We start from the raw sequence: 14799 nt of genomic DNA, 5'->3' as shown, positions 1-14799 counted from the left end.
GGAAGCACAGCACTTTGGAGAGATTTCTATTTCGAGACACACTTTCAAACACCATGTCGTGGAACCGTCTAATTCGCTTTGTCGACGACAACGACGTCGAGCATTTTGGCGAACCTGAGGTGCAAGACGAACCAGAGATCACATCGCTTCTCGACAAGAGCGACTTGTGGGCTACTATCTACGATGGTGCTAGCCCTGTCTCGACCCTGGCTAAGGATGAGCGGGTGCACGTCAAGGCCCTGAGACCGCTCCTGACACCAAAGGACGTCCCGATCATTCGGTGTATTGGCCTGAACTATGTTAAGCACAGTATTACAACCCTCCCCGGCTTGGTACTATCGCAGATAGCTGACTTAAGTTGCGTGCAGTCAAGGAGGGTGGCAGGACACCGCCCCCATTTCCTTCACTTTTCATCAAGCCGGCGACATCAGTCGCTGCATGGAATGAGGACGTGCCAATCCCCAAAGTTGCACAAGATGGTACTGTTGATTACGAGGGTGAACTAGTAAGTGACGGATCTTCGAGCAGAACTTCTGATAGGAATCGCTAACAAGACCAGGCCTTCGTGGTTGGAAAATCGGGCAAGAACATCCCCAAAGAAAAGGCGCTGGAGTACGTCGTCGGCTACCTTACCGCAAACGATGTCTCGGCGAGAGCTTGGCAAAGAGACCCCGCCAAGGCTGGCGGTGTACCTCAGTGGTGCTTCAGCAAGGGCTTCGATAAGTTTGCCCCCTTCAGCCCGGTGCTGGTCTCTCCGGTGGTGGTGGGAAACGCTAGCGACCTCTTGCTGCAGACTTTTGTCAACGGCGAGGAGAGACAGCATGAGAGCACGGGCGATTTGCTATTCGGTGTGGAGGAGATTGTTAGCTTCCTCAGTCAGGGAACAACGTTGGAGGCTGGAACGGTAGTGTTGACTGGTACGCCGTCTGGTGTTGCTATGGGCATGAAGCCGCCCAAGTATTTGGTTGACGGGGATGTGGTGGAGGTGAGGATAAGTAAGCTGGGAAGTGTGAAGAACAAGATGGTGTTTGAGTAGAAAATATTCACGAATGAAATGATTTGTCAGGATATTTGAACAAGAGCATGAGAGGCGCAATGGCCGGGTATTTTGGAGTAAAATATACAGGATGATGACATTGACAAAGGAGAACATTCATAGACTTCCGGGCATGCTGTTAAGCCAAGAAAAGTCGTTAATGTCAAATGTGATTGCGTCCATATCAAATGCTGCATCCTGAGTCAAGTAGGAAAAGGGCATATCGAAGGTTTCCTGTTGCTCATTGGTGATGTTTGGCACTGCAGCATTGGTTTCCGAGTTTGGGAGAGCAGCCGGCTGTGGTTGCTGATCCTGGAACATCTTCGTCGAGAGGATCTGGAGTGCCGCGGCACACCTCCGCGGAGAAGGCCCTAGGTTCTCGTGGTCGTGGAGCAGACCCATTGCCTGGTTCCATGATCGGGAGATGTCGAGCGAAGAAAAGACCGCGGGTCGGAGTCTTGCTGCGATGAGGACCGTGGCAGCTGTGTAGATATAGAACACGCGATACCACCAGGCTGGAAGAAGACCGAGGGTGCCGTCATGTTGCTGAAACTGTACGATGAATGAGATGAGACTTTGCGCGGCTTCGACGCAGACCATTGCGCATTGCTGGACCACCCGGGATGGGAGATCTTCGTGAGCCTGGGAGGTTTCTGGGCACTGAGAAAGGCAGAATCGAGTGAGCATGGGTCTGAGAAGTAGCATGCGTGCATGAAGTAGCCTAGGAATCCGTCAGTCATGGCTCAATGATTGACCAGGTTGGCTTAGAGCCGGCCTTTGGTACGCAAGTACCAATACTGACCTGATACGCAGGATTACCGCCTGTCTGCGAAAGACCTCATCGAGAGTAGTCTCAGGCACGGCCATAGTCAGGAAGCTGGGTAGGCCCTTCTCCCATTTCGTCAGTCGCTGATCAAGCTGTAGAGCTTTCCCAAGATCTAGCTCTGGTCTTTCGAGGGTGCGCTGAGTCGTGCTTCCTGTGCCGTTCGGGTAAGTAGGCGACTTTAGGGGTGAGGCTGACGAGTAGAAGGCGAGAACTGCGTGGTTGATAACCTCATAGAGCTCGAGCGACTTGTGGAAAAATGCTTGATACCGAAGCTTGTGAAGTTGAATGGCGCCTAGCTGTACTCCGTCGACGCTGGTGACGTTGGTATCCGGGATCGAAGGCAATATTACACTTGACGCCAGCTGATCTGAGATCATCGCTGGACGTCCATGAGTGATGGCGATCATTCTAGTCATCAAGTTAGAGGAGCAAGGCGCACGTGATGCGGTCTTCAAGAGGCACTTACCTGTCCATCAGGATACATCCATGCCATATCCTCTTCACGAGATCCCTTTCGGGCTCATCCGAGAGTTCCGATGCCGTCTCTGGCAAGTGTAGCCCAAGGCCCTGCGCGATTCTCACGGCGGACCCGACAATCATCCATGTCTGGTGAGGATTATTTGTACTTTGCAGGTACTGGCTCATAATCAGCAGACACTGAATCAGCTCGATGGAGCCAGTATCCCAAAGGCTCAGCTGGAGCAAGTCCTGCGCGCGAGTGAAGTACCCCTGGCTGGATGAATCCCTCTGATCCGGAGGCAGTGACTCGATCAACTGCGTGGAGAGTGCGAATACGATGTTGAGGATGCTCACAAAGATGCGTTCATCGGCATCGAGCGAGGTACCGGCAAATAGCGCTCGATATGAGTGCTCGAATCTCTGTCGGTCTAGGAAAGGATACAACGGATCAACGTAGTACCAATAGAGGTCCGTCAAGTGATCAGCTTGCTTTCGGGCTGGTAGGACATAGTCAGCTTGCCCTCCTACACCAGAGCCATTGAGAGGAAGTGTCGAGCGGAAGAGCGAGCTTCTCACACTCCTATTCTCCGTCGAAGAGCCCAGCCTCGCGTCAATAGCAGCTTTGATCTGGTTCGTGAAAGACCCAGCGCTACTACTGCCAAAGTACTCGCCCGTCACCATACCATCCTCACGAACCGTGGTCATGGAGTCAACAACCGACGGGCTGGCATCGGATGGTGTGATTGGGTGCCGCTCAACTCGACCTCGTCTTGTAAGGTCTGGCCCCGAGGACGTGGTCGACTTGGGCGTCGCACTTAGAGCCGGGCGAGAGATAGGAGGCATCAGAGGCTGCGCGAAATTGGTCTCGGGCGTGTGGACGATCTTGGGCATTGCCCTTTCGGGATTGCCTGGACTTGCATCTGCAGGTTTATTACCACCCGAGAACGACTTCTCGGCCTCGGAGGTGTATGTGCAGCCGTTTCTCAGATCGGTCCTCTTCCAGCAGTTGCCGCACGCTATGTTTCGCTGTCAGCCGTGGCACGGCCAGAAGCGCATGCGTTGCGCAGGGAGTTCATCGACCAGATGTTCTGGAAACTTCCTAGCACGATCCTAATTGACTCCTGTCTGACCTCGCGAGCCAAGACTCTCAAAGCTGCAGGTCCTTCGCCGTGGAGCCTTCACCGATAACTCACCTGGGCGTGCTCCATCACACTTGACTTTCCTCCTCCGACATGCTTCACATGCCACATCGATCTTGATCCGCTTTGGCTTAGGCTCCATTGTTTTCTCCCTCTCCTCCCGCCGGGCGCAAGGCGTGGGGGTAAGATGGCTCTTCCGCCAGAGACTGGAGTCTCTCCCCAGACGAGACAAAGCTCAGAATGACGGGTGACTTATCTCGGAAGCCGCAATGGCCTGGGAAATCTAGATTTAGATCATGGATCTCGGATTGACTTCGGTCGAGTTAGATAGACAAAGATTGCGGAGAGTGAGCAGAGTTCGGGATGAAATGTTTGGATGGAGAAAGGTTGAAAGTCTGGGGAAGCCACCGAGTTCCGAAGCCAACTGAAGAACTCCTCGCGACCACAACAGAGAGCAATAAAGCATGGGCCGGAAGCTGGCACCGACGGGAAACGGAAAGCGGATCGAATTATGATTTGTTCAAACGGATAAGTTCCGAGTCATGGCCCCCCATCTTACCCCAGCCTCTTTGTCCAGCAACTTGGCAACTCATTCCCTCTGCTTATTTTCTCATCTGCTCCCATTGCACGGCTCCGTCAACCGCATGCTGCCAAGGCGGCCGAAACTTGACAAAAATCTCCGATTCAGGTCGCCGCTCGGTGCTGCATCCGACATCCGTCAGCCGTGAGCCTCACTGAGCGGCGTGTTACCAAGCGGCGGAGACTTACCAGCTCTCCAGCAAGCTTGTCCGGATGAGAACGTATCGCCCCTTAGCGGATGCGGGGGTTGTCCACAGCGGGGTCCGACAGAACGACTTTTCTTTTGGAGAGCCACTTGAGGTGTCGGCCAACGTGAAGTTGGAGATGAGGTCGCTCCCCGAGACTACCTGGACGGATTGAGTCTCAAACTTTGCAATCTGCCACGAGAGCCAAGTCAATAATGATTCTTGCGTATCCTAGAAAGAGAGAGTCTTACTGTCTGGTGCGACCCACCTGCGCCTTTGCTGCAATGACTACAAAAACATGAGAAGACAGTTAGGGGACCCGACGAAGTCTGTATCTGAATGCCACCGCATAGGCAAGAGCCGCGAAGAGAGGTAGACATGCTTCTGGCGATACTGAACAGAAGTGTTGTGAAAGTTCACAAAGACCAAAGCAGTCTGCCAAATTAAGTACGTTGGCTGAGGGCTGTCTCCGGTGGTCACTTGCACGCTCTAGGCCGGACGCGGAGCCTCACAAGACTTCAATTGCCTATCACCACGTGGAACGAAAACCCTGCCGGAACGCGTAATTGGCTCTTTCGGATGAGTTGGGATGCATCCCGAGACAACGGGACGCTAAGCAGAACCGACAGTAGGCGAACTTGGCAGCTGAGATTCGAATTGAAGCCTGCCAGCCACTCAACTCCCATCAGATGTAGTAGCTGTGAGGACAAATTGCGTAATCAACGGCACTGGATCACAGATGCTCGCTGAATGGAATTGAGAGTCACCGATGTTATGAAACGACTCGAGGTGTGGACAAAAAGCTTGACTATCGATTGGAATATTAACACGCTCGCAACTACGTAAAATAGGCTTCCATCGACTGGGGGTTGGTCTGTTATCTCAGACCTTCCTGTCCGCAACGTTTTCAACTTCAACAAACTCGTCGTCAACCTTCTCACTTCTAACACCGCTGCTGCCAAAGCTATGGTTCTTGCCGTCAAAGACCTCAGCAATCTGCTCGAGCGAGCGTCCCTTGGTCTCAGGGAAGAGCAGCCAGACCAACAGCAGGAGGATGGCCAAGATAACGCAGAAGACGATGTAGTACTTCCAGCCCAGGTTCGCCATTCCGATAGGGTTACAAAACTGTCCGATAATGAGACCGACGAACGTCGATCCCAAGGACATTGTCAAACCCCTTCCACGCAGAGTGTACTGGAAGATCTCAACAGGGTACGAGAGCAAGAGGGGTGACCAGGCGATGTCGTAGAAGAAATAGTAGATGAAAATAAACGCAACCACGGCGTAGCCAGCCCGCTCGTCCTTGGTATTGGTGAAGACGCTGGTAAGGATGGTCCAGATGATGTAGCATCCGAGCATACCAGCGGTCGAAATAAGAAAGAGCTTGCGGCGGCCGATGCGGTCAACCATCATAGCACCGGCGAACACGGCCGCAAACCAGTTGAAAACCTGGAGCAGGCCATTGATAAGGGCCTGGTCCTTGGTTTCGGTGATTCCGACAGTGCTGAGAACCAGCGTGAGGTAGTAAGAGATGACTCCGGAACCAGACCATTGAGCTCCGAGACCGGTGATGACAGCAATAAGCGTACGGCGGCGGTTGGGTGCCGTCTTGACGAGGTCGAGATATGAAGACTCGCGCAGTGCCTCGGTCTCGAGACGGACGTTCTCCTCAATTTCCTTTACCTCGTATTCAACAAGTGGCGAGAAAGTATCGCCGCCGGCGTGGTAGCGAGTGAGGATCTCTCGGGCTTGTTCAGTCTTGCCGTGGGCAACGAGCCATCTGGGAGACTCAGGCACGAAGTAGAAGAATGCGAACTGAATCGCAGGGAGAGCACCCTGCAAGATGGACGGGATTCTCCAACTCCATGTTGAGGTCAGACGGAACGTGCCGTAGGTCGACCAAGCCGCTAAGATCGCTCCGAAGAACTGCGGTCGTTATCAGCTTAGGTCTCTCACAACAGACACAACAGAAAGCTAGCTGGATATACTTACAAAGAATGTGTTGTAGAGACTTGAAATCTTGCCTCGCTGGGTCGGGTAGGCAAGCTCGGTCACGAGAATCGGTGCCGGCTGCGCAATGAAGGCAGTCGCGGCGCCGAGGAGCCATCGTGCGACGATGAACATGGGCAAACTAGTACTTGCGCCCTGGAGGGCGGCACCAACGAGGAGAAAAAAGAACCCAATCCACATGGGCACTTTTCTGCCGTACTTGTCTGCCAGGTATGTAGTTGGGATAAGACCCATGATCTTGCCGATGGGATACACAGCGTTCATCGTTCCGAGTACGGATGGTGTCGGGCTACCAAAGTATCCGCGCCACTGCTTGATGGTCTGCAGACCGTTCATCATGGCACCTGGTTCCAAGTGTAAGGCTAACATTCTGCAAGTCTTACACCGAGCAGTGACATACCATCGAAGCCGACCGAGGCCGACGAAAACATTGGAACCAATAGAGTTAGGTTCAGCAGAAGCAAGTGCTTGGTGCGATACCATGTTGCAGGGTTTTCGGGCAGGACCTTGAGCTGATGTTAGAGTTCCTGATCACATAGCTTCTGACTTGCATCGTCTGTTGTCAACGCCGGCACGTGGAAGGAGAAACTCACTGCGAGCAGGTCAGACCCGACAGCCTGTGCAGCCGTCTTCTTGGCCGGCTTTGACTTGAGGAAGCCCATCTTGAATTGGTTGTGGTCGGGCTACACTGAGATTGTACTGGAAGGTTGTTGGTTTCTTCAATGACCACCGTTGCAATCGACTTTAAAAGCAGTGAAGTCGCCGAGCCGGGATCAACTCGAAGCCATTAGAGTTGAGTCGGAGGAGATCTTGGAGATATATGCAAAAGTCAAAAGAAACACTGTCAAGAGTCGGAATGGAGGAGTTCCCACGCAATCAACCCCCCCTGTGTACCCCAGTCGACCCCGTAAAATGTCTGCGGTTTCCCCACGGGCGGTGTATTCTTCCCCAAGTTCATCGTTAGCTTGGATGGCCGACCCGTCGTGTCGGGTGAGGGACACTATCACGGAACTCGGGAGTCGGATGGCAGGTCACGTCGACCAGACTAGACGAACGCTAGATGACTAGACCTGGCTTAGGAGTTAAGATGGACTAACGCCGCTGGTCACAGAAGCGACGACCATGAGGTGTCATGGTCAACCTGACAAAAGTCTCACCTGGCTTACACCGACGGCAAGCCCCCCGACATGGGTGGCACTGGAACGCTCACCTTGGTGCTCACCGAGAGACTCAGCGGGAAGAGTCCCCGAGCGCAAAACTCTCAAGACTAAGCAGACTCTATGACATGCAGATAAAGCGAGTCATAAGTGAGCTTCCACGCTCCCCGAGGCCATTGCGTCGGTATCTGAAACGGTTCTGCGGGGGTCGGTGATCAATGCTGCACGATAATTAAACTCGCGATCCCCAGACAGGGCCGACCATCCTGCCTCCCCCTCACATTTCCCGTCGCTCGTCTCCCCGACACGAGAAATGCTTCCGAACAACGAGGTTTCTAGGAGTCATCTATCGTCGCAATGGACCCACCGCCGAAGAGGATGAGGATGGACATCGGTCGGGGCTTCCCCGATATGGGCATGGCGGCCGTCACCGGCGGATCGCCTCCTGGCCGCTCCTCCGGCGTCGATCACGCGCATCTCGAGCAAGCTGATCCTAGGATGCCGAAGCATAGGACTTGGTCGCGTGCGTCGTCCGCCTGCCAGACGTGCCGCGGCCGCAAGACCAAATGCGACAACGAGAGGCCGATATGCGGCTATTGTAGGAGGGTCGGGGCGACTTGCACATATATCGAGGACTCGGCTCCGGCAACGTCATTGTAAGTTTACTTTACTTTATACGGACGTGGAGCCTCGAGGCCCATGTCTGATCGGGGGTTCGGGATACACTTTGCGGGGGATGGCTGCCGGTTGAACCGGTGGGCACGTATATCGGACTGATACTAATGGAGTATGGATTGCTTCCGTCAGATGTCAAGGTGTAGGACCACGTTTGCTGGGAGCAATAGAGAACCTGGCCAACCTCATTCAACGCAACGAGGAGAACTTTCGCGCTATCCCGCAACTTAGCCGCGACCTGTCCCGTGACTCAAGCGACTATCCGGACAGCCCAACCTTCCAAGGTGGACGTCAAGATGGTCTCCTGTCCGGGCAAGATGGGAGCTCTGCGGATGGGGCCAAGAAGTCCATTCATCCCTCGTTATCGGATACAGCTGGTTTGGACTCCGTGCTGGAGTGGCCAATCTTTCCTAAACCGGTACCCTTCGCGATAGACCCCTTCAGCCACGCTTCCCCACGCGGGGAAGTCTTTTCCCCCAGATCACCCCCGGCCATGGAGTTCTACGAGCTATCCCGGCTGGTAGACTTATATTTGACCAATGTTCATCCCATGAATCCCGTCGTCGACGGGCAGATGCTTCGCCAGATGCTAAAGCAAGTTGCGGAAAACGGGCCCGACTGGTCGGCGTCCACCTGCATCGTCGCGCTCTCCTGTGCCCTTGGCGCCATATCCCAGAGACCCGGGCAGAGGACGCCAAGCGGAACCCCTCGTGGGTACTCGGTGGAGCCCAACCGTCATCTGGCGTCGAGGTATTGGTCAGTCGCCGAGAAACGACTCGGTTTCTCCATGGGATCACCTGGGTGGGAGTCTGTACAATGCTTGTGCCTTGCAGGGTAAGACGGCTCCTCCCGCGTATTTGAAATGTCATGTCTCTTGGTCAGTAAGGCTGACTAGCACGACAGAATATGGCACATGTACAACATGGATCCCTTACAGGCGTGGAAATGTTTCAGTATGGCGAGTAACACCTGGTACACTACCTCGCTCACGAACAAGTTTGTATCCTCTTGGCACTGCTTGGATTCCCCTTTGCTGACATTCGTTTCAGACTGACCATGCCGGCTGGTAAGGCCGAGATGCTTGAATACCCCCAGTCACTCTCATTGGAGCAGATTCTGTACTTCACTTGCTTCAAGTCTGAAAGGTATACTCAGTCCCGAACTCACCCCCGTGGACCACTTGATCATTGGCTAAGACCCAGTTGCAGTGAGCTGGCGTTTGAGCTATCTCTCCCCGGCTCCATCCTCGCCGGAGTGGATTACCCATACAGCTTGCCTACTCCACTAACACTCGGTGTCATGAACCTGGACAACAAGGCCCTTATGATGGAGCAACGATCCTGGTACTACTACTTAGCAGAGATCTCCGCAAGGCACCTCATAAACCGCATCACGCAGGCCCAGAAACGGTGCCCACCACACCCAACTGAGCACGGCATTGACCGCATGCTCGAAGTATTCGAGGTGTTTGATGCTCAGCTATCGGACTGGTACGAATCACTACCTCCTCCGATATCATTTCAAATACCCAGCGGGGACATTGCTCCCCTGGGCGATGACCTGTGTCAAATGCTTCGTGGAAGGTACTTGGCGATAAGGGAGCTTTTATGCAGACCCTTCGTCCGCTTGGCGTCCACCATCTCCATCGCACTCACGGTATCGGAACACATGGTTGCCAGGGTCGCAGAGATTGCTTCGAGAGGGTTGCAGTATTGTCTGTTCAGAATACAGGCTACGTCTTCTACGCCTCACCATGGGCTTTGGTTGCAACTGAGAGGTTTTGTGACCTGTTCTCTAATATTGACGGCTGCAGAGCGTGCGCAAAGCATCCCGTCATTGAACATGCCAACCAAGGTGTCATATCCTCAGAATTGGAAGCGGACAATCTTTGCTCAGAAGGAAATTCTGTCTAACTGTTGGGAATTTGAGGAAGGAGGCATAAGCGACTGCGCCAGAGTCTTGGACTGGGCGCTTGCAAAGTTCACGGTCTGAACCTATGCTTATGTTCGAAGTGCAAAGTTTTCCCATCAAGAGAAACAACAGAAGATGTATCTAGAGTAAGATGGGAGCGGTCGTGTTAAGCATCTGCAGGGCGCTTAGACAAGGTGGCAATGTTATCGGTCCTTCAACGGTGTCACGAGTTATGGCACGCAGCAATGGGCATATGAAGTGGGTTAAAGTGGCTTGAAGTAACCCATCTAGAATGAGCACATGAGAGCAGTCTATATACTAAGAGAGTGTGATATCCACGTGAGAAAGCACGTGGCAAGATACTTGACAAGTGCTGATACCATTCCTGTTTCGTGACAAACGGCCACATTAGCACGCTAGACGCTACGCCAACTGACACGGCCGTTCCCTAATGTTTTGTACAATAATTGTCGCAGCGCCACACGTGGCGCTGCCGGTTACTGCCGTACGATACCGCTTTCCACAAGCCGATTACCCGTCTTGTACGGTATCCCATCGAGTGCTGTTGGGCTACAGATACATTCACAGAAGGGATCCTGACCACTCAGGGGCAGCCAAGAGTTTTCTCGACCAATCAATGGCCCTATTTGAAAGGTACTTCGGTTACCTATATATTTTGAGTGTGATAGAGGTACCAGCAATCATCAGAGTTACAAATCGCAACCCCACACTGCTTGCATCCTGACCTCGTCTTCTTTCTCCTATCTCTTCGCAAGTTCCGTGTGACTTCGCCTAATGCTATTCGTTTGTTGTTACAAGACAAGCAAGCAGAGGGCTTCCGTGATACCCTCGTATGTTGTTGCCATGGAATGGAATTCTCTCTTGTATCAGTGGCCCTCTGGGGCCGGGCCCGTTGCCTCCTATGAACTAATGGCCCAAAGCGCTGAATTAGCTGGGTGGAAAGGGTCCTTCGCCATTGGTACTGAGAGTTGGCCCGAGCCCATTCCGGCTCGCCCCAGAGCTGGAGAAAGAAGCTATTAACAAGTATGCCTCGTTCCAGCGAAGGTGGTTCATGTGGGCGTACAGTCGCGCTATCACACTTCTCGGGCGTACAGTCAGCTGTACAGGCGCTTGCGAGGTCTTCAGGAAGTATCGCAACGTTGATACAGGAATGTACAGACCCTTCAGAGTCACTATCGTCGCTCGAGGCCATCGTGACGAATTGGCATGTGTAGATAGGCGATTTTGGTGGTGAAGGGAAGCCAGGGATTCCTAGGGGTAAATGACGTACTGTTATGTATTCCTGATGTGAGGGGTTAAGAGTGGGTAAAAGAGTGGAGCAATGTATCTGTAGCCCAACAGCACTCGATGGGATATAGATATGACCCTCATATGGATCTTCCACTTAGAGGAATAAAGCCACTTTCTACTATACATGTCTTCCACTTGCTACCTAGCTTTGTGATAATAATGTATATATGTCAAAGTCAACTCAGTGTCATAAGTTCAATCGGGGAGAGAGGTTAACTTCTTCACGTGGCGTCTGTTCAGCCGAGTAGTGCGCGAGACTCGGGAGCCGCTCGGCGTGTACATGATTCCATTAGGCGCTTCACAACAGTCCGAACATCAGACACCGTTACTGAGTTTTAGTCAAACCTTGATGGTAGGACCGAAAGGCCGAATAGGTGTAAGACGCGATATATACTCCCGGGAATTCAGAATTGACGCGGCACCCGATACCGAACATGCCAAGCTTGACATGTAGCGGCAAGGTTTGCCCAACGTAACGACGGCTCTTTCGGGGCGGAGGGCCGACTGGATCGGACATTCTCCCCGTCTGCAGGTTCGGGGAGGTTTAGTTGCACTCCGGAGGTCGCAGCCTCATTGGCCTCGACGAGAAAGGTAGCTTTCGGTGTCACCGCTAGTCTTGGCTCTGGGAAAGATGCATCTTGTTCTCTCAAGTGGCTTGTGAAGATTGAGCTCTGTCTGCGCCATGCTTACGTGTCTCATGTTTTCAGTCTATCAAAATCGTTAGAGGCGCACGGTCACGGATGTGACACCTGTCAGGTTCATGCTGGCCATTGATCGAACAGAAGTTCGAAAGACTCGCCAATTATTCTGGTTCATATGTAAGTAAGTGAAGCAAGCATTCCTTTACTCTCCTACAATGCTTGTTTACCCGACATGCGCATGTTGTTGAGTTCTGCGTGGGTGATCACGTCGGGCACAATAAGTGACACCTGCTCCCACTATGTTGATATTCCTTTCACAGGGAATTTGGTTCGAACCGTAGGATCCTGGAGGTGACGAAGTATCAATATCTCTGTATTGATTGATTCTGCGTAAGGAGTAGAAGGGAGATTCCAACCGGAGGTTGGGTGGGTAGTCGAAGTCTAAGTGTACCCCCTCGAGGTGGCCCATGCTCTACCCCTACTCGCGGCCGAATTGGACTTCCAACCCGACACACTAATTACTCAACGCAAAGAATTCTATCAAAGATCTGCGTTTGCCAACATTCAAATATCTGATTGCAGGAGCATCAGTTAAAGTACATGTACCTTGTTTCGTACTTCAACCAATTACTTAGGCAACAACACCGCGGACGCAGGCAGTCTGCCAGGCGCTCCAAGAAAACGGCTGTACAACAGAGCCGTTGTACCCAATGTCGATGCCTGTCTGAACAGTCTCAAGGTCTCCAAGGGGTGTCACTTCCCAGCCTTCAGCAATCGGCCCATCTTCAGGGTTTACAATGAAACACAACCACAAGTCCTGCATCTCTTCGCTGACTGCATACTCGAACGCTGTGGAGTTTTGACGCGCAATGTCATGCGTCCCGAAAATAAGAGGAAGTTCGGCGGAATGGAAGGCACCCTGGCCCCCAAGCATGATGTTGGTGAAATTGGAAGGATACATGTAGCGATAAGTCTTGAGGCCAGCTAAATTTCGCAGGGCGGTCTCGTAGTGTGCTGGACAACCGAAAAGGTTGTCGGGGACTACGTCTGATCCATTTGTTGGGGGAATGGTGGAACTGCCGGCGAAGTTCCATTCATCCCTGGTCGAGCCAACGATTGAGGGCTTCCCGGTAACAAGATCAGTATGGCTACTGCGTGCTTGGCTGGGATTGACACTTACGCCTTTCGCAACTCTCCCATCCAGAGTCCTATTCTCGTAGTCGGAGAACTTTGTACTCTCGTCAACAATAACGTTGAACCTCAAGTTACCAGCTTGATCGAGGTACTCTTGTATCTTCCGAAAAGGGACCTCCCTCAAGCAGCCAAGCTCGTCCTCTTGACATCCGAACGCGGCTGCCAGGCAGGTAAAGTTGCCATGTACTGTATCGTTATTTCCGATCGGGATAAAGGGTGCTCCTGAATCTTTGATGAAGCCAATGGCAATGGGATCATCCGAGTAGCCGTACTGATAATACGAAACCGATGCGGCTCCAGCACCAGCGCTGCATACCAATCAATCAAGCCAAGCTTGGGTGACGGGCTTGTCTGATTGACTGATTTTTCACAAGAAGCTTGCTTGATTTGACTGGCTTGGATTGAATTGATTAATATTACCTATTTAGGAAGTCAGTGAAGCTCTCAAGATGTCTCTATGCGTCAGAAACTTACATCATCTGATGTTCTGATGTCATCCTGCCCTCCGTCAACCCTTCCGCTTGAAGTAATGCCCACCAACAGCAACGCTGCCCCCTCGAACCCAATTCTGGAGGCATTGTGTCTCCTCAAGCAGTGATGGTTTCATGGATAGCCTCTGTGACGTCAGCATAAGTTTGGCAAGGCTGAATGCCCTCTCGCAGTCGGTCGCCATCGCTGGGATAGCAAAGACGTCGAGGGCAAGTTTAAGTCAACCAACCCACTTTTCGCCATCCCCCCCTTTTCGCCACCCCAATCAACATGGTCTCAAAACATCACCACCAACTTCCAGTCAATTAATTAACTACCTTCCACTGCCACTACAATACAGTCACTGCCCTCACTAGGTAATTCGATCCTTGCGAGTCGACTGGGACTAACGAGACGGTCGCCTGCGTCCTCCTGAGCTCTCTTTATATCCCTGATGTTCGCGAACTTGGTATTGGGATCTGTTTGGACGGTTCTCTTCCTCCTTGGAGCCATGCGGTCAATTCGGGCCTGGAGCTGACGGTTTCTATAGTCTGATGTGGCCAATAGGTAGTCCTTCTCGCCAAAGCTCTTTTTTATCTTTCTGAATAGTAGTCGTTGAGTGTTGCTGTCTGGACTGAGCTCTGTGAATAACCTCAAGTGCTGGCTAAGCTCACTGGCCTGCCTAGGAGTTGACCAGTCAACAACAGACGTCGCTGATACCCAGTCAACGGGATCCATGGGCTTGCCAGTCACTGCCTGCCCCTCTGCAGTGTTGTTTAATGGAGTGGCAGGGCTGGGGAGCATCAGTGGGCTCAGCAGAGGGTGGCTCATATTAACTGGCCATAGTCCAGTTGCCTTCCACCCACTTCGTATATTAGACAACGTCAGACCAGCCAAACGAGCTTTCTGGTAACAGTCCAAAAAGTGCCGCTTTCCAGCGATAGTAGAATTGTCTACTATTTCGTGCTTTCCGAGCTCCTTCCTATAAGCAGACTTTACAGGTCCAAACACTGCTAGATCCAGGGGCTGGAGGACATGGGAGGTATGTGGAGGCAAGAATAATAAGTAGACGTTGTTGATAGCACTCCCACATGAATTCTGTCGCCGTATGACTCCCATGCCCATCCATAATCAATAATCAAGGCTCCTTCACCCCACCAGCCCTCCTAGGGCCAGGGGGCTCAGTCTGTGGCAAGAATACCTCCCTC

At 52.5% G+C, this 14799-nt stretch overlaps 6 protein-coding genes across 6 annotated transcripts; 2 read left to right on the top strand and 4 right to left on the bottom strand.

The window, feature by feature from the left end:
• Positions 1-53: 53 nt before the first annotated feature.
• BDP81DRAFT_466600 (uncharacterized protein) lies at positions 54-1036 on the top strand (the record flags this gene model as incomplete). The annotated part of the gene is made up of 3 exons (XM_060594411.1): positions 54-309; positions 369-505; positions 560-1036. 3 exons carry the CDS (start codon positions 54-56, stop codon positions 1034-1036), a joined length of 870 nt encoding a protein of 289 aa, XP_060437675.1.
• On the bottom strand, positions 989-3712 carry BDP81DRAFT_172772 (fungal-specific transcription factor domain-containing protein). The gene is made up of 4 exons (XM_060582178.1): positions 3515-3712; positions 2329-3337; positions 1839-2270; positions 989-1757 (listed from the first exon to the last, which is right to left on the bottom strand). The coding sequence occupies exons 1-4, from the start codon at positions 3600-3602 to the stop codon at positions 1154-1156; spliced, it is 2133 nt and encodes a 710-aa protein (XP_060437674.1). The 5' UTR covers positions 3603-3712; the 3' UTR covers positions 989-1153.
• Positions 3713-4224: 512 nt separating this feature from the next.
• On the bottom strand, positions 4225-4604 carry BDP81DRAFT_336271 (Mss4-like protein; the record flags this gene model as incomplete). The annotated part of the gene is made up of 2 exons (XM_060585901.1): positions 4225-4416; positions 4476-4604. 2 exons carry the CDS (start codon positions 4602-4604, stop codon positions 4225-4227), a joined length of 321 nt encoding a protein of 106 aa, XP_060437673.1.
• A 502-nt stretch (positions 4605-5106) lies between these two features.
• BDP81DRAFT_466598 (lactose permease) lies at positions 5107-6348 on the bottom strand (the record flags this gene model as incomplete). The annotated part of the gene is made up of 2 exons (XM_060594410.1): positions 5107-6150; positions 6217-6348. 2 exons carry the CDS (start codon positions 6346-6348, stop codon positions 5107-5109), a joined length of 1176 nt encoding a protein of 391 aa, XP_060437672.1.
• A 1427-nt stretch (positions 6349-7775) lies between these two features.
• BDP81DRAFT_336190 (uncharacterized protein) lies at positions 7776-10058 on the top strand (the record flags this gene model as incomplete). Its single annotated transcript, XM_060585897.1, has 5 exons — positions 7776-8047; positions 8199-8900; positions 8970-9062; positions 9116-9211; positions 9275-10058. The coding sequence occupies 5 exons, from the start codon at positions 7776-7778 to the stop codon at positions 10056-10058; spliced, it is 1947 nt and encodes a 648-aa protein (XP_060437671.1).
• A 2502-nt stretch (positions 10059-12560) lies between these two features.
• BDP81DRAFT_455986 (uncharacterized protein) lies at positions 12561-13129 on the bottom strand (the record flags this gene model as incomplete). The annotated part of the gene is made up of 2 exons (XM_060593116.1): positions 12561-13029; positions 13110-13129. The coding sequence occupies 2 exons, from the start codon at positions 13127-13129 to the stop codon at positions 12561-12563; spliced, it is 489 nt and encodes a 162-aa protein (XP_060437670.1).
• Positions 13130-14799: the final 1670 nt, after the last annotated feature.

The sequence above is a fragment of the Colletotrichum phormii genome (assembly GCF_030913505.1).
Source record: "Colletotrichum phormii strain CBS 102054 chromosome Unknown BDP81scaffold_45, whole genome shotgun sequence".
Taxonomy (NCBI): Eukaryota; Fungi; Ascomycota; class Sordariomycetes; order Glomerellales; family Glomerellaceae; genus Colletotrichum; species Colletotrichum phormii.
Note: the sequence above shows the minus strand (reverse complement) of the source record. Positions and strands in the feature narration are given on the sequence as shown.

Bases quoted from the DNA above. Each gene is read 5' to 3' on its own strand.
- BDP81DRAFT_172772 (XM_060582178.1), bottom strand. From the start codon at position 3,602: ATGGAGCCTAAGCCAAAGCGGATCAAGATCGATGTGGCATGTGAAGCA. The intron at 3,338-3,514 runs GTGAGTTATCGG...AGCGAAACATAG, and splicing joins GTGTGATGGAGCACGCCCAG to CGTGCGGCAACTGCTGGAAG. The intron at 2,271-2,328 runs GTAAGTGCCTCT...CTTGATGACTAG, and splicing joins GGATGTATCCTGATGGACAG to AATGATCGCCATCACTCATG.